The sequence below is a fragment of the Aethalodelphis obliquidens genome, unplaced genomic scaffold (genome assembly GCF_003676395.1).
Source record: "Aethalodelphis obliquidens isolate GAN/ISIS:26980383/991018 unplaced genomic scaffold, ASM367639v1 scaffold4, whole genome shotgun sequence".
In the NCBI taxonomy this organism is placed as follows: Eukaryota; Metazoa; Chordata; class Mammalia; order Artiodactyla; family Delphinidae; genus Aethalodelphis; species Aethalodelphis obliquidens.
Window position 1 is genome coordinate 19573492 of NW_020837948.1, and position 19109 is coordinate 19592600.

The 19109-nt window shown below is 33.8% G+C and overlaps 1 protein-coding gene across 3 annotated transcripts in view; it reads right to left on the bottom strand.

Moving 5' to 3' along the window:
- The window catches only part of DMXL1 (Dmx like 1), a 133353-nt gene that overhangs the window by 27377 nt on the left and 86867 nt on the right, over positions 1-19109 (bottom strand). For 2 of the 3 annotated variants that reach the window (XM_027099563.1, XM_027099578.1), the window contains exons 31-37: positions 18269-18354; positions 16656-16857; positions 15301-15418; positions 12010-12072; positions 3273-3359; positions 593-714; positions 84-225 (exon numbers count right to left, since the gene is read on the bottom strand). In XM_027099563.1, the coding sequence (XP_026955364.1) occupies positions 84-225; positions 593-714; positions 3273-3359; positions 12010-12072; positions 15301-15418; positions 16656-16857; positions 18269-18354 (820 nt within the window). The remainder of the gene's footprint in view (positions 1-83; positions 226-592; positions 715-3272; positions 3360-12009; positions 12073-15300; positions 15419-16655; positions 16858-18268; positions 18355-19109) is intronic. The other variant, XM_027099571.1, reaches the window with a different exon arrangement.

Sequence of the window (19109 nt, forward strand, 5' to 3'; positions counted from 1 at the left end):
AAAAAAATTTACATCATCTTTTATCTATTAAGTTAGAGAGAAAAACAGGACATTTATACACAAATATGTTTAACTTTACATACCACTGATGCTCCTCTGCCAGTCTGTGTACTACCAAGCCATGGCATGTTAATTGGAGTACCAGGATTGCTATGTGTGTATGGGGTTGTACCCTGCACAGCTGTTAAATCATCACGAGCATGTATAACCAAGAAATCTTCTGACCTACAAAGGAATATCAGCCAGAATGAAAGCAACCCATCAGTTCTTCATTTCTTCTGTTATACCTGAAAGCTCTAACATATGACTTTGTATTTCCCTTTAAAATTAATTTTCTTCAGCTCTGAACTCTCAACTTACAGACAATAATTTCGTACGTGAACAATTTCAGATCCCTTCACCTATTCTCTTCTAACCCTCGATTCCCTTCTTTAAAGCTCCAGCCACCCCTTCTTTACTCTTTAGCGTATCAATTTCCACTTTGCTTACAATCTAGGACTATTCCTTTAAAAAATCATTTGAAAGGTATAGTTCTGTGGATTTCATTATTTGTACTGCAATGTCACCAAATAAAAACAAAGTATAAGGGTACCCTTTGGTTTCCATTTCTATATCATCATCTACCCAAGTATAGATCTGTGTAGCCAGAATTCCAGAAACATCTAGTTCTTGAACATCATGGCTTGAAGCAATTGCTATGCAGTTTCTATTCGCCTGAAAAATAAATCATACAGTACTTTTTAAATAAAAATGTGTAACATGTATATGCGCTACTTTTGAAAATGGAGACTACAAAACAGCCTCTAGAAATGATAACTTTAAGGTATAGAATAAATAGTATTTTCACAAATATTTTAAATTAATTTTAATAAATAACTGAGTGAAATAATCATCAGCTTGAGCTTGGAGATATGTTTATATTCTAAGAATTCCAGAGCATTCAAACAGAAAGTCAGCTATAAATGGAAATGCACATGCCACTTCATTTCTTCTCCCAGCACTGTCTCTCTAGTCTACTAGAATGGTACAATCTCCTTAAGGTTTGCACAGTTCAGAAATGTGGAGTGAGATGTTGAACAATATAGGGGCCCTGGGAGGTAAGGAAAGGTAAGGGAGATAAGGAACTCCAAACTAAAGAAATAATGGTGAATTATTCAAATAAGATGGTATCACTTTCACCTAAAGCCTTTCAATCTTAGGCAAGACAAACAGAATTTGGGAAAGGGTCACAAAGAAGAGGTGAAGAAGAGTGAGGGAAGTATGTCAGAAAAAATCATAAATGAAAAGTTGGTCAGACTAAATGATAGAAAATTTTAAACATCTACAAATTTAAAACATGTATCTCTAAAACAGAAAATGAAAAGATATTGACAGCAAAAAGAAAACAGGATTAGTATTTCCATTATGTAAAATGCTAAATACAAACTAATAAGAAAAAACTGAGACCCCAGAGATATGTGGGAAAAGGATATTAACTAGACTGTTGGAAGGTAATTCTCCATGGGACTCTCCACTTTTGTATGTCTTGTGAGTTAGTCAATGACTGCCTTTGTTTCACGGTATTATTGCCAGGATGTCTATATAGCTATAGTCTCTCCCTCCAGATCAAAAGGCAGATAAGCTTAATGTACATTAGAAAAGATTTGGGTATCATTGGCCTTCTTGCTGTCCCTTTGTGGGAACTGTACCTCAGGGAACCAGAGCAAAAATGCTAACATTCTAGTTTTTGCTATTAGTAATAAACTGTCCTTTGTCTCTGGTCTTGTGTCTTCTAACAGTATCCATTAAACTGTGAAAGTTAACTTGTTCCATTGAATGCAGGGGAAAATCTCAGATCATTCTTGACACAGATAATTCACAACTAAACAAATGGGGAAAAGTTCAATCTCATCAGCATTTTAAATTACTGCAATTTAAAGCAAAGGATATTTCTTAGCTACAAATTTAACAAAGATGTAAAAACAATATATTTGAAGAAATAAAAATTAAACAAGTACACTCTTACAGAGTCAACAGGAGACTTTGTATATGACTGTTCATTACTATTTACTTATATAATATATCCAAGTAAGAGAAAAAAGCTAGTCTGTTTTATAGCACAAAATATTAAAACCTTATTTTCTTCAGGGGAAGGAAGTGACTTGTTGAGTGTAAATAATAATTTTATATTTGTATTGTGTAATATGTATATATCATATTATATAGATACTACATCATGAGAACTGCCTGGCTAAGGGGCGAATCCCAAACTTGCCTGCTATGAACAGAACTAGTCACTGTTAGGGAGAGTCTATGAGGAATATGAGATGAAGAACACAGGTAAAGATGAGGACAGAATGACAAAGGATCTATCTCGGTGAAATCAAAGAAAAGACAGGCATAGGGAATTCCCCAGTGGTCCAGTGGGTAAGACTCTGCGCTTTCACTGCTGAGGGTGTGGGTTCAATCCCTGGTCAGGGAACTAAGATCCCACAAGCCGCACGGTGAGGGCAAAAAAAAAGACAGACATAGCATAGGAAGATGAAGAATCAACTAGAAGTCCCTATACATTTTGCAGTAAGGCAATTAGGGAAGATAGGAGGGGAAAATGACTAAGATAAATTTCAACCTTGGACCACTGTACCGAAGGCTACCTCTTCTGTAAGTAGCTTATAGACACCTCTAAGGAGGATATTGAGTAAGAAAGCTAAGGAATACAAAGAAAACACTCTAGTTGGGCAGCTATTATAGCTGAAAGTCAAAGAGGGAGAATTTCTGTGAGTCACATATAAGCTTAATTTTGATCTATACGAAGAATCACATTCAACATATTCATATAAAGAAAACAGGAAACATTTTCTTTGGATTAGCTGCATGTGTTGTATAAATTCTAAAGGCAGGGGGACTTCCCTGACGGTCCAGTGGTTAATATTCTGTGCTTCCACTGCAAGGGGCATGGGTTCGATCCCTGGTCGGGGAACTAAGATCCCGCATGCCAAAAAATAAAAATAAAATAAAATAAATAAATTCTAAAGGCAACTGCATATATAAATACTTGAGACCTCTCTCTGTGTAGTAATAAAACATTTTATCTGCTATATATCCAAGATCAAATAAATTATCAAACAATATAATCATTTTATAAAATAAAAAATGTATTCACATTGCAATTTAAGGAGTAGAAAGTAGCTCTGGGAAAGGGAAACACTGCTACTGAATAAACTGACAGAACAGGAGACATTCTCCAACTATGAATACTTAATCAAAGAAAAGAAAAATGTCTATGTACTTACTTTATTAACAGCAAAGGCAGTAATTATATCAGATTCCTTATGAATAATTCTTGCTTTACCTCCAGGATATCCCAAATCTGCTTCTATCTAAATGGAGGGAAAGAAAATACAAAAATACAGTGATTTTAGTAAATGAAAAAACATAATATATGTCAGTCTTTCATTTAATACTTGCATAAATTAAGAAACTTTTCAGGTATTTCAAATCCAAAGGTACTATTTTACATGTTACTTATTTCTAAAACAAAATTTGGCAAGAGGAATTTACATCTTTTCAAATTTGCTTTTTCACATATAAAAAGATCATTGATATACAACTTCATTAACTGCTTATGTTCTTAAGCTGCAATAAGTTAACTTTAAGACATTCTAATTATTAACGTTAAGATAAGTTTACCGCGTTTCGTAGTATTATAATCCTTTGATATTTTAAATATTTTAATATTAAAAGGTCAGAAGGTAAATATCTTAGGTTTTGCAGACCAGTAAAGAATTATGTTGCATATTCTTTTTTAAAACAACCTTTCAAAAATATAAAAACCATTCTTAGCTCATGGCCTACAGAAGAACAAGTAGGACACAGCCAGCTGAATATATTTTACTGACTCTTTATCTAAAATAACTTTTAATTTATTAAAGGACTCTGAAATCCGGAAAGGCATAGTAATTTGCCCAAGTCAGTAATCATTTTAATAGCTGAATAAACCATAATTCAATATACTTTGGAAAAGGGAAATATTATTTGACCTTTTGCTTACCCCACAGAAGGTATATACACCTTTCAACTCAGAAGAGAGTACTGTATAAAATCAACATTTACTAAAATAAACAGAGGTAAAATGAAGAGGCAATTGTTAAGAGTTGGAGATGTTACTTAATGTACTATTTTGTTTCATTTTATTTTATCCTAACCTTCAACCTTTAAAATGAATTATTATAAATTGTTTCACAACTCATTGTGCAGTGCAGAAGTTATTAATTTGAAATCAGAAAACAAATTTACTTCCTGGAAAATTTAGATAAAATATCACCAATCCCCATCCATCGTTTGACCACAGAACTGAGTAGGGTGAGCAGTATTTTTAAAAATGGCAACTAAGATGACAGTTCATTTGCAAAGTTGAAAGAGACATAATCAAACCAAAATAACCATATGCAATCAAAACTCATAGTCACTGGATGTAAAGATGTCAAATATACTCTAATCTTAAATGCAACTGGATAACAAACATGAAAGAATTTCACTGCTCGTACCAGCATTTAGGTTGAGAAGTCAACTTCTTTTCTAAATAAAGTCTTAGTTCTGGTTGAGGTCCATCATCCAGTAAGAATGTCTAAGTCAAATTCTGTAATTTCATGACCAAAATCCCAACTTAACCACCTATCTGCCTGGTATCTAAAGTACACTAAGGGTCCACTACTGGGTGTTGAAGAAATTGGAAATAAAGACAAATGATATTTCCATGGAATAGAGGGATATGCTATTTGCTGGTAATGAATGGGTGGGTGGAAAATTTCAGTTTCACCGGCAGCACTTCTTCAAACTTTACACTCACAGAGAGGAAAGCATGAACTTCATAAACGCTTCTTCAGTGTGGGAATACATTCCTGTCCTTCCATTATCTAGATTTACTAAAACATTGTTTCTCAATAGTGCGGTCCCAAGAAGATCTGTGTGAGAATCAATTAAAGGGGGTGGGGTGGGGTAGAAGGAATGGTGTTTGGCATCAAGAGTTTATGCATATTCAATTTTGAAAACAATCGTAAGTTGTAGGAGATGAATTTGGAGAAGTAGGCACAGTTTAGCTTGCATGGGGCCTTAAAAGCCATAATAAAGAATTCAGATTTTATTTTAAGGTTAGAAAACCATTGGAGGGTTTTGATAATTCTGGATGTTGTGGGACAAAACATAAGGGGCGTGAGACTGGCTGCCAGGAAACTAGTTAAGAGGCAACTACAGTAGCTGAAGTAAGAGGCAGCGGTGTATTTGATTAGAGGAGTAGGAATGGTGGTACTGATTAAGTGGTTAGCATTAGGATAAATTTTGCCAATGGGCTGAGACTACAGTAGTGAGTAAAAGAGAGGAAGCAAGGGTGACTCCCAGTTTTCAGACCGTTCTCAAAAAATGATACTGAGACAAAAGTGAAGGAAAGAGTAGGTTTAGGTTGGGATTAGGGGAAGACAGAAAATTCTATGTTTTGACATTGAGGGGGAGGTAACTAATAGATTATATATGCAAGTCTGGACTTCATGAAATGAGCAGGGCTGGAGAGAATTAAGAATTATAATTTGTATGGAAACACAAAAGACACTGAATAGCCAAAGCAATCTTGAGAATGAAAAACAGAGCTGGAGGAATCAGGCTCCCTGACTTCAGACTATACTACAAAGCTACAGTAATCAAGACACTATGGTACTGGCACAAAAACAGAAATATAGATCAATGGAACAGGATAGAAAGCCCAGAGATAAACCGACACACATATGGTCACCTTATCTGTGATAAAGGAGGCAGGAATGTACAGTGGAGAAAGGACAGCCTCTTCAATAAGTGGTGCTGGGAAAACTGGACAGGTACCTGTAAAAGTATGAGATTAGATCACTCCCTAACACCATACACAAAAATAAGCTCAAAATGGATTAAAGACCTAAATGTAAGGTCAGAATCTATCAAACTCTTAGAGGAAAACATAGGCAGAACACTCTATGACATAAATCACAGCAAGATCCTTTTTGACCCACCTCCTAGAGAAATGGAAATAAAAATAAACAAATGGGACCTAATGAAACTTCAAAGCTTTTGCACAGCAAAGGAAACCACAAACAAGACCAAAAGACAACCCTCAGAATGGGAGAAAATATTTGCAAATGAAGCAACTGACAAAGGATCAATCTCCAAAATTTACAAGAAGCTCATGCAGCTCAATAACAAAAAAACAAACAACCCAATCCAAAAATGGGCAGAAGACCTAAATAGACATTTCTCCAAAGAAGATATACAGACTGCCAACAAACACATGAAAGAATGCTCAACATCATTAATCATTAGAGAAATACAAATCAAAACTACAATGAGATATCATCTCACACCAGTCAGAATGGCCATCCTCAAAAAATCTAGAAACAATAAATGCTGGAGAGGGTGTGGAGAAAAGGGAACACTCTTGCACTGCTGGTGGGAATGTGAATTGGTATAGCCATTATGGAGAACAGTATGGAGGTTCCTTAAAAAACTACAAATAGAACTACCATATGACCCAGCAATCCCACTACTGGGCATATACCCTGAGAAAACCATAATTCAAAAAGAGTCATGTACCAAAATGTTCATTGCAGCTCTACTTACAATAGCCAGGAGATGGAAACAACCTAAGTGTCCATCGACAGATGAATGGATAAAGAAGATGTGGCACATATATACAATGGAATATTACTCAGCCATTAAAAGAAATGAAATTGAGCTATTTGTAATGAGGTGGATGGACCTAGAGTCTGTCATACACAGTGAAGTAAGTCAGAAAGAGAAAGACAAATACCGTATGCTAACACATATATATGGAATCTAAAACAAACAGAAAATCGTCATGAAGAACCTAGGGGCAAGATGGGAATAAAGACGCAGACCTACTAGAAAATGGACTTGAGGATACGGGGAGGGGTAAGGGTAAGCTGGCACAAAGTGAGAGAGTGGCATGGACATCTATACACTACCAAATGTAAAACAGATAGCTAGTGGGAAGCAGCCGCATAGCACAGGGAGATCAGCTCAGTGCTCTGTGGCCGTCTGGGGGGTGTGATGGGGAGGGTGGGAGGGAGGGAGACACAGGAGGGGGGAGATGTTGGGATATGTGTGTGTGTATAGCTGATTCACTTTGTTGTAAGGCAGAAACTAACACACCATTGTAGAGCAATTATACTTCAATAAAGATGTTAAAAAAAATCACAATGAATATGGTCTTAAAGGTCATCTTAATATAAGGTTTCAAGTCATGCTTATAAAATGTGATTGGGCTGGATAAATGAGGGAAAAAAACCCAAATATGAATGCTAAAAGAGTTTTTATGAGATTAAACAGATAAAAAAAAGTAAACAGGACAATTGTGGTTGACATGTATACACTGATGTGTATAAAACTGATGACTAATAAGAACCTGCTGTAAAAAAACTAAAATAAAATTCAAAAAAAAAAAAAAAGTAAAGAATTATCATATGATCCAGCAATTCCATTTCAAGGTAAATACACAAAGAACTGAAAGCAGAGACTGGAATAGATATTTGTATACCAATGTTCACAGCAGTACTACCCACAATAGTCAAAAGACTGATACAACCCAAATGTCCATTAATAGCTGAATGGATAAACGAAATGCTATATATACATAATGGAATATTATTTAACCTTGAAAAGAAAGGAAATTCTGAAACATGCTACGAAATGGATGAACCTTGAAGGTGTTATACTAAATGAAATAAGCCAGTCACAAAAGTACAAATATTGTACGATTCCACTTATATAGGTATCTAGGGAAGTAAAATTCATAGACAGAACGTAAAATGGTAATTGGAAGGGGCTGGGGGGAGGAGTGGCAGAAATGGAGAACTACTGTTTAATGGGTAAAGAGTTTCAGTTTAGGGAGATGAAGAAGTTCTGGGGACGGATGGTAGTGATGGTTGCAAAACCATGTGAATGTACTTAATGTCACTGAACTGTATACTCAAAATGATTAAACTGATAAATTTTATATATATATTTTACCAAAATTTTTAAAAAAGGAAATCTTATGTGGAAACTGATCTGAATAGTGTCTGGGTTCCACAAAGCTTCCCTTAGGAGTGAAGAAGGGAATAGTACTAACAGACTAAATCCAGGATTCTACTACTATTTCAATTAAAGCAACAGCATGTTTAAAACTATCAACTCTCATTTAGTAAATAAGACTTCAAGGGTGGAATGAGCTCGGTGTCACAGAACAGGTCTATAGAAAAGCTGTACTCCAGGTCTCATTAGTTGTTTTCAGTTACTAAGACTTTCTACAATATAAAGCTGTATGCCTGGAGTACTTCAGCACTACTCTAATGATATAATAAAACAAACATGAAGATGAGATCTAAAGACTATCAAAGGCATACTAGAAAGAAATGGGAAGCAGTCAGATGAATATAAAATGACACCAATACCCAAAATATTAGGGAATATAAATATTAAGAAATAATTTTGTTTTCAAGATTATAGCAGAGAAATGAGAGGTAATAACACCACAGATTCTACTGTGTATTAAAAGGATAAGGGAATATTATGCATAACTTTACATCAATAAATATGACAACGGAAATGAAGCAGATAAATTTCTTGAAAGGTATGGACTACCAAAAGCTCACTCAAGAAGAAACTGAAAACCTGAACTGCTCTATATCTGTTAAAGAAAGAAACTGAAGTTGTAGATTTAAAAACTCCAGGCCCAGAAAATTTCTCTGGTGAATTCTACCAAACACTTAAAGAAGAAATAATACTGATTCTACACAAATTCTTCCAAACAATTAAAAAGGAGAGAACATTTTCCAACTCACTCTGTGAGGCCAGCATTTGTTAAAACACACACACACACACACGAAAAAAAACAAAGATAAAACAAAAAACCCAAAAACATTAAAAGAAACTAAAAACCAGTATCTTTCATAAACATAGGTACAAAAATTCTTAACAAAAATTTTAACAGATCAAATCTAATAATATATTAAAAATATACCACATCATGACCATATGGTTCTTACCCTGGGAATGCAAATTTGATTTAACATCAAACAAAGCCATCAATCTACTTAGCCATATTAAACAGACTCAAAGCAGAAAAACCATATGATCATCTCAACAGGAGAAAAAAAAAAGCATTTGACAAATTCCAACATCCATGCCCGATTAAAAACTCTCAACAACCTGAAGAAAGAAAGAAACTTCTTCAGTCTTATGAAGGGCCTCTAAAAAAACCTTACAGATAACATCATACTTGATGACAAAAGACTGCATGCTTCCTCCCCAAGATCAGGAACAAGATAAAAATGTCTGTTTTCACCATTTCTATTCAATACTAGACTGGAAGTTCTAGTTAGTGCAGTAAGATAGTAGGGTATTAGCATAAAGATAAACAAATAGATCAATGGTCCAAAATAGAGTCCAGAAATAAACTTCCAGATATATGTCAACTGACTTTTTAAGAGAGAAAAGCAATGCAGTGGAGGAAAGGATAATCAAAGTGGTGGGACAACTGATACACAGATTTAAAAAAAAAAGTAACTACAATACATACTTCACACCGTATTAAAAAATTAACTGAAACTGGGTCATAGGTCTAACCATGACTATAAAACATCAACAAAGCAGGAGAAAATCTTTGTGACGTTAGGTTAGGCAAAATTCTTATAGAAAGAAAATCCATACACAGAACAAATTTTGATGAGCTCCAATGTATCAATTAAGAACTTCTGGGGCTTCCCTGGTGGCGCAGTGGTTGAGAGTCCGCCTGCCGATGCAGGGGACACGGGTTCGTGTCCTAGTCCGGGAGGATTCCCACATGCCGCGGAGCGGCTGGGCCCATGAGCCATGGCCGCTGAGCCTGCGCGTCCGGAGCCTGAGCTCCGCAACAGGAGAGGCCACAACAGCGAGAGGCCCGCGTACCGCAAAAAAAAAAAGAAAGAAAAAGAACGTCTGCAGTTTAAAAGAACTTGTAAAGAGAATGAAAAGACAAGAAATCATCTAAGAGGAAATATTTTAAAATCACATATCTAATTTGTATTTAAAATACATAAGGAACTGTTGAAACTCAACTAAGCAAACATACAACCCTATAAAAACAGACACAACATCTGAAAAGACACTTCAACCAAAAAGTTACACAAATGGCAAATAAGCACATGATTAAGATGCTTAATGCAAATTAAATCCATAACAAACTACCAGTACACATCTACTAGAATGGCTAAAATAAAAAGGCTGACCATACTAAGTGTTGGTGAGAATGTTAAACAACTGATTTCATATACTGTCACTGAGAATGTAAAATGGTACAATGGAAAATACTTAAGCAGTTCCTTAAAAAGTTAACCATACACCTACACTATGATTCAGTCGTTCCATTCCCAGGCATCTACACAAGAGAAATGAAAGCATATGCCCATACAAAGAAACCTGTGCATGAATATGATAAGTAGTCTTATTTGAAATAGCCCCAAAATGGTAACAGCTCTAGTGTTCATCAACAGATAAATGGACAAACAAACTGTGGTATAGCCATAAAATGAATATAATTCAGTGATAAAAATGAATGAACTACTGAAATAAACAATATGGAAGAATTTCAAAATAATTATGCTAAGAGAAAGGACACAGAGAAAAAAAGACATATTGTATGATTCTATTTACATAAAATTCAAGAAAATGCAAACTAATCAGTAATGTCAGGAAGCAAATTGGTAGTTGTCTGAGAGAAACAGGGCAAAGTTAGGAAGGGAGAAGCAAGGAAGGAATTAAAGTTTTGAGGTTGATGGATATATTCATTATCTTGATTGTGATGATGGCTTCACCAATGTATACATATGTCAAAGTTGACCAAACTCTACACTTTAATAAATATGTGCAGTTACTTTAAGTCAGGTATACCTAACAAACCTGTTTAAAATAAAACTGTAGCAGATGGCTTGGAAAATTCTGGCCAAAAATTGTTATGATGTTAACCAAACAGAATGACTGCCTTTTGATGTAGTGTGATGACTACAGAAATACAACATTCTGATTATTAACATTTTATAAAATCTGTCAAAAGAAAAGTCTTAGGATAAGAATTCATGCTAATGTATAGACTATAATAATTAATGAGTACCCAGGCAAAGAATATTGTTAACTGATTAAAAGTCTGAATTACGTTCCCTCAAAACTTCTGAAGGCCATTAGAAATTTCCAAAGTTAAGTATGGACGGCATATATTTACTTTGCCAAAGTTTTAGTTACAATATACACTTCATATCAAATCAGTCTTTTTAAATTAATTGCATAGAATCCTTTGGGAAAGAAAAAGAAGTGGAAATTAGTAGCCTTAAAAAAAATATTTTGAAAAATCATTCCCCTAAAAATTACTCTGTTGAGATTGTCTTAAAATAAGAATATGAAACATATAAATTAAATACCAACCTACTAAAAGTTGTATTTGAATGTCTGATCACAGAACATCTGGGAGTTATTTTATGATTGTACAAATTCTCATCCTTTCTGCTCTTATTCTCAAGTACTCTGAGTACTTACTATACATAAGGCAATGTGCTATATGCTACTGATACCAGTAAAACAAAGGCTACATAATAGTATTTGATATATTTCAAGTAATTTACATCATAGGAGAGAATTTTATCTTCAAAAGTGATACTTGCAGAAACAGAACAATACTACTATACTTCTATAATACCTACTGTAATTACATTTTATTAAGAACCTTAGTTTTATTTACTCAGAAAAATCTGCAGCCAAAACAGGATACATTCAACTCCCTTTAAAACTGCATTGTCTTAATAACAAAACAGAAACAATTTTTATGATTGCAATATTTAACTTGTTAAAAAAAGAATAATTTGAGGGAATAGTAATTTAATTGCATTAGAAACAAAGTCCAGTCCAAAACTAAAATGCAAACACTTTGTTTTTCTTGTTAAAGAATGCAATTTCTAATTTCAGTTGAATGATATTTTGTACCTTATTGATGTTTGGCTCCTCCATCATAGAATTTTTGATGGTTTCACAGCTGTCCTCTAATGACTTCATCAAGAAAGAATAACCACATGACAAAGAGTAAGGATGAGATGTAACATGCAAAATACTGGGGATATTTTTTTTAATTTTATTTTTAACTAAATTTACTAAAAAACAACACTGGACTGAGTTATTATTTTTTTAATTTCATATATTTTAAAAGAAGCATGTGTGGGGATGCATGATTGGGGTTTGGGGAAAACTTAATCCGTCGGAACTCCTTAACTATCACTATAAATTTTATTCTATTTCTTAAGAAATTTTTACCCACTTAACTCATTTGAAACGTTGACATTAAAGCAAGATTGAGCCCAAAGTACTTTATACTACAAATTTCAGAGCTACTAGTGCCAGAGTACTATCAACTGAAAATTAAAGTAAAATTGCTCTCTTACACACTATTAAGTCTTGTCTCCATTATGATACCTCATTCCTCAAGGAAGACCCCCTGATTACAAAATTTTTGATTCCTAGGTTTCTAATTCTCTCCTTCTCTTGATTTAGCCAGAAACAGTCAATAAAATGCTTGGAGACACATATCATTTTTAAAAGGGGATATTAGCACTTGTTAAAAAAAGAGATGGTTCAAGATCTTTAGTTCTCAGAAAATGGAAAAAAAAAAAACAGAAAAAGGAATTGGGGATAAAAATGACAGCTGCCAAGCATTTTTGTTGTTGTTGGTTATGATTCAGATATAGTCTATTTGCAGCTATCTATACTTTACTTCCAAATAAGCACAAACAGGAAAGAACTTCTATTTTAAAAATGCATGTGCCAGCAAACTACATTATATACGAAAAGAAAAGAACTGAGGATACACCAGGATTTTAATGTCAGATGAAGAAAATTTCATTTCCAAACATGTAAAGGAATAAATAAAACAGCACTCTCAAAATACTCTCCAACATCTCCCACTGAAAATTCAAGGCCTGTCACACATCTGTTAATATTTCCTAACCATCTGAAAAGTCAGGGACTTGGGCTCAACTATTTAAGTATAATCATCATTTTATAAAGCAGAGAGATGGAAGGTAATTTTGTTAATACCACAAAAAGGCTAGTCAACTTTCCAGTAAAGATTAAATAACTTTGTACCAACTCTATAAAGTTAATATTTTATTTAATTCCATCTAATCTATGTTTTACTCCATAAAATTTTTCTTTTCATATTTCCTTTATCAAAATGTCACTATCATCAAGAATAAAACAACAAAGTAGTAACAAATAATTTCTAATAACTACCATTAATCACGCCAGGTTTTATATAAGTTAAGTTCTGCTAATCAAAGTACTGTAAGGTATATCATATTCATTTTAGAGATTTAAAAAAACTAAAATCGGAGAAAATATTTAGCTTAATGATAGCTATAAAACATTCAGTGCAACATTCATATTCATGCTTCTGATTAAAATAATTACAATACAAAAATAACTAAAATTTTCTTAAGATATCATGAAACTCCTAAGAAAACTAAGAATAAAACAGCAGAGGAATTTAACAGGAATAGTTGTACTCATTTATCCATTATCCCTCCATATGCATTCTGGCTTGGTTATGCTCCTCTATTTCCTTAATGACTCTATTTCCTAATTCAACTAGACAATCCAGTGGTAAACTAGTTTTCTGTTTTGTTTGTTTTGAGAATGATTTCATTTCCCAAATGCACTAAATATATCAGCAGTGGAGAAATGTTTTTATCTTCATAACTATATTAATCAAATACGGCAACGGTTTTTAAAAAATGATTTTGTACTTGAAATTACTATGCCATATTTGCATGTTCATATTACACGGCACATCAAAGAAATCAAAGAAGTAATAACAAGCAGAGTAAACATGCCATTTATACAGAATGCAGCAGTGCTTCATATACCATTATCAGGATGCTTTAACTTGTAATAAATTATTTTAGGCAAAGGTATATTTAAAATAAGAAACATTACCTCAGCAGTAAACATATTATAGTTACTCTGACACTCTTATCTAGCACATTCATTTTTTTTAGCACATTCATTTTTAATTTTATTTATCAAAAAAATTTCTTAAACTGTTTTAAAGGGAATTCATATACTAAATATTTAAGATATATCTGACATAAGGTTAAAAAGAAATACATTAATTTGTATTATATCTAATTGTATCTATTGTTTGCCTAGATTTCAATGTTATACTAAGGTACACATGTCAGAAGTCTTCTAAGTTAGCAAGAACACTATATATTTTGTTTCCTGACTTGGCTATTCAAATATATTTACACAATCAGGCAAATAGTAAATAATAACACATGCAGTTGCCTCTTACAAATTAGTTCTTAAACTGAGAGACAATGAGATATATGTAATTTTCCTTTTTCAATAAGGTTAGATGCCATCTTGCTTTTTGCTAACTTGTCTATTAAGAAGCTGTTCTATTTCCTTATTTTTCCAACTGAAATATCTTCCTTTTCTCCTCCCACTTCAACAACTGCAAAGCTTGCTTTTAGATTAGTTCAGTGCTTCTCAAAGTGTGATCCACAAACCAGCCGCCAGTCTTGAACTCTTTGTTACTGATCCATGAGAAGATAAGGAATTAACTGCATCACTAAGTCCACTGTTTAATTTATCCAAAACTTTTTAATAGCAAAACTATTTCAAAGAAAGAGGCAATATGTTAATTTATATTCCAGTACAGGTTCCCCATATCTTCAAACTGGACTTACTAGTAGCACTGAACTAAATGAGAAAAATAATCTTTATGATAATAACATCAAGGTATAATCAACCAATTACAGTATAATTATAAATTTATTTCAGTCTGCAAAATTTTACTAAGAAGTATAATCAATACAAAAAAAGGAAAATGTACATATTTGAAATGTTTGCAGTATACAAACCTAGTTTCAATGAAACTTATAAGATAAACTTTATCACATGAAAATGATGGGAAATTTCCACTTTGCCTCTTAAAATGGTAATCATGACAACTCAAAACCAGGAAACAAGACAAAAAATCTTAAGTCAAACAGTATCTTTTTGGGAAATAAAAGTCCCAAACACATCTGAATTAGTTACTTTAAATTAAATTGGTTAGGAAAATACTGACCCTCTCTTTTTCTATGTATTAACTACATAATACATGTTTATGACATAAACAATGAGTTTTTAAAAGTCTGTAAAATGCAACTTATTCTTTATAGTTAAAAATACAAAAGACTTTAATAATAAAATAGCAAACAAGTTTTAATTTATACAGACCTCATTTAGACACCTTTTCTTTGTGAATATATTTCTGATAAAGGTTTCTTGAATTTCTTCCTGCTTCACCAAGTACTGCCAAAGTCTCTTCACAGACAGTGACAGATGGTGTTTAGATCTACAGAGAGACAATATGTTTCATCATACACTTCAGAGATTTCTGGTTAATCTGACTATATTTCCTTGGTGCTATATGAATGTTTATAACAATAAATTAACTAGAATCAGACCACATCATCTAGGGTAGCAATCAGCAAACTTTTTCTTAAGAGATAGTAAATATTTCAGGCTTTGTGGGCTATATGGTCTCTCCCCCAACTACTTAACTTCACCACTGAAGTGGGAAAGCAACCATAGGTAACACTAAAATGAAAGGGTGTGGCTGTAATCCACAAAACTTTATTTACAATGCAGAAGGAGAGTGGATTTGGCCCCACAGGCTGCAGTTTGATGACCTTTAACCTAAGCACATAAGATCTAACAAAAGAGGTATGCTTCCTACAAAAGATCTAGAAGCAAAACTACTCAAAGTGTTGTTTGTGAACACATACTGGACCATGAACTGTGTTACTGATGTGCAGTGAGGTAAGAGCCCATGAAAGAATGTAAATCAACTATGTCACTAAGCCACTAAGTACACTGTTTAGTTCAGTTAAATGAAGCAAGCAATGAATTGATTTACCTCTTGGTGCAAATGCTTTATCTCCTCATGTACAGTAAAACAGTTTGCTAACTAGCTATTACAAATAGGTCTGCTCCAACGTAGATGTCAGAAAACACTGGCCCATGGCTCAAATTTAGCCTACCTTTCATATTCAAAAATAAAGTTTATTGACATTACTATATTTAGAATAGATAAGCAACAAGGACCTACTGTATAGCACAGGGAACTTGTCTCAATACAATGTAATAGCCTAAATGGGAAAAGAATTCAAAAAGAATGAATACTTACATGGGTATAACTGAATCACTTTCCTGTACACCTGTAACTAACACATCACTGTTAATCAACTACACTCCAATATAAAATAAATATTAAAAAAAAAGTTTATTGGATCATAGCCATGCCCATTCATTTACTGTCTATGGTTGCTTTTACTCTACAAATGGCAGAGTTGAATAGCTGCAAAAAGGATTGTAGGGCCAGTAAAGGCTAAAATATTTACTATATGAACCTTTGCAAGAAATGTTTGCTAACATCCGGACTACAATATGCATCACACAAAGACACAGATATGAGCCTAGAACAGCAAATTAAATATGGAAGTACTAAAGTATTTTTTCTTTAAATACCACCTGATGACATTCTGATTTAATAAAACTCATATTAGAACAGTATTCATATGAAACCCTACTTGAAAGGAGTGTTTGTAGGTTCCAGCAAAGCTTTGTGGCGGAGAATTGCAGGACCTGCAGACACACTCTCTTCAGAGGTATGACTTGCAATATAGTTTTGAGGTGGCCCCCCATGGATTTCAAGTCGTCGGAGAAGAACTTGTTCCCAACATTGAAGAGTTTTTAGAACGGCATGACAAAGTGGTGAACTAACTGGAAGCTCTATAAAGAGAAAATAAAATTGACCCACATTTATCTTCTGCAGTAAAATGCTATATTCAATGTAGAGAATAAGATATAAACACACATTTTGGCAGAGGCGATGCGAAAGAGAGGTGGGCACAGAAATCCAGAGGATTGAAAAGAATGTCATAAATCTGTATAGCATTTCAACATAATTAGTGGCCTAGGACAACAGAATAAAAGGGCAATCTAGGTCAAAATTACATCATACCTTTACTACTAGAACTTGGAATAACATTTGTGACTTGTGATTTAAGTAACTGCCATAGTGGTTAAGAATCCGCCTACCAATGCAGGGGACGTGGGTTTGAGCCTCGGTCCAGGAAGATCCCACATGCTGTGGAGCAACTAAGCCCGTGTGCCACAACTACTGAGCCTGCGCTCTAGAGCCTGTGAGCCCCAACTGCTGAGGCCCGTGCGCCTGGAGCCCATGCTCTGCAACAGGAGAAGCCACCGCAGTGAGAGGCCCGCTCACTGCAACGAAGAGTAGCCCCCGCTTACCGCAACTAGAGAAAGGCGGGCGCAGCAGCAAGGACCCAACACAGCCAAAAATAAATAAATTAAATAAATAAATAAATAACTGCTATAGCAATCTCTGCTTTTGACTTTAATTTCGCACAAAAAATGTACCTGAATATTATAAAAATATGTTTGGGAGGAAAATTAATTGCTTTAAGCCTTTGTATCAGCCCAATTTATGTACAGCACATAGCTAGACTTCTTTTGAAAAGTAAAATAATATACAAGGTAAAAAAAGTGAAATAATACTTATTACAAAAGTCAGCACTTTCCAGTTCTACACTTCCATACTCCTGAATCCTGATCCCCCTTTCAACTTTTAGCTATTTCTGCTGTTTACCTTCAAAAATCTAAATAATATGCTTATGATTTTTTTCTATTTTAGAAATGATCTACTGATTTACTACTATGAAATGTGAGAATAAACTTCCCCTCTCTCCATCATTCCAATATAGTCCATAATAATTTTTAGTTAGATTGATAATTTAGTGTCTACTTTGTTTTATATATATGTTAATAGAGATCACAGCTGAACTACTTAGTATACTATCATGCCCCTTTCTTTCCTGTACAACCTTTTTCTCCCTCAGAGTTAATAATTACTAAATTTTTGCTTTTGTTTAGTTTCCTACGTGTCTACAACTATTAAATCTTCAACACCTTGGCTAGAGCCATAAACACAGTCTCAATACAGTCAATCACATCAGCTTCAGATTCCCTGCTTTCTTGGACTCTGTCCTCCTAAAAGCACCTAACAATATGATAGACCCATAGGAACTTACTAAACGTTTTCTCCACTACTTGAAAAACAATACAAAATAAGTCAATCAAAAGCAATGGCAATATAAGTTTATGTTAAGCTATTTATTACCTGCAAGATCATGACCTGCAAAGGGATAGAAAGTCTTCAAATTGCTGAGCACCAACTGCACCATTGCCAAACGCATCAATGACCAACTAAAAATAAAGCAACAGTAGATCTGTTAAAAATTTACTTAGGGATTGAGAAGACTACACACTCTTTATCCAACAATTCACTACCAGGAATCTACCCTGAAGATATACCTCCACAAAAACAAAACAATACATGCATGTAGTTACTCATGTCAGCATTATCTACAACAGCAAAAGAGTAGAAATTACCCATCAGAGTAATTGTAATGGTTGAATAACTAGCTCTGAATCATGGAATGTTTTAGGGTAGCCAAAAGGATGTTTAAATGTTAATATGGAGTGAACCCCAGCATGTATTAATAAATAAAAAGCAAGTTATAAACATTATATAGTATGCTACCTGCTACCTTCTGTGTAAGAAAGCAGCGGAAATAAATTTTACACACACACAGAGACACACACACACCTTTATTTTTGAGAACAGAAGGATAAACCAGAAACTAATAAAAATACGTATCTGTAGAGGGTATAGAGGAGGACTCAAGTGGAAGGGATATGAGACTTCAGATTTTATATTTTTATACAGATTTCCTTTTTTAATTAAAAAAAGATAGCTTGGCATTTTTTTTTCAAGCAAAAAATTTATTTCTTAGATTACTGATTTTTTACTACTCTAAATTGTAGTAAAATACATATGACATCTAACTACCTTTAAGTGTACAGTTCAGTGACATTAAGTACATTCATATTGTGCAGCCACTACCACCATCCATTTCCAGAATTCTTTTCATCTTGAAAAACTGAAACTCTATAACCAT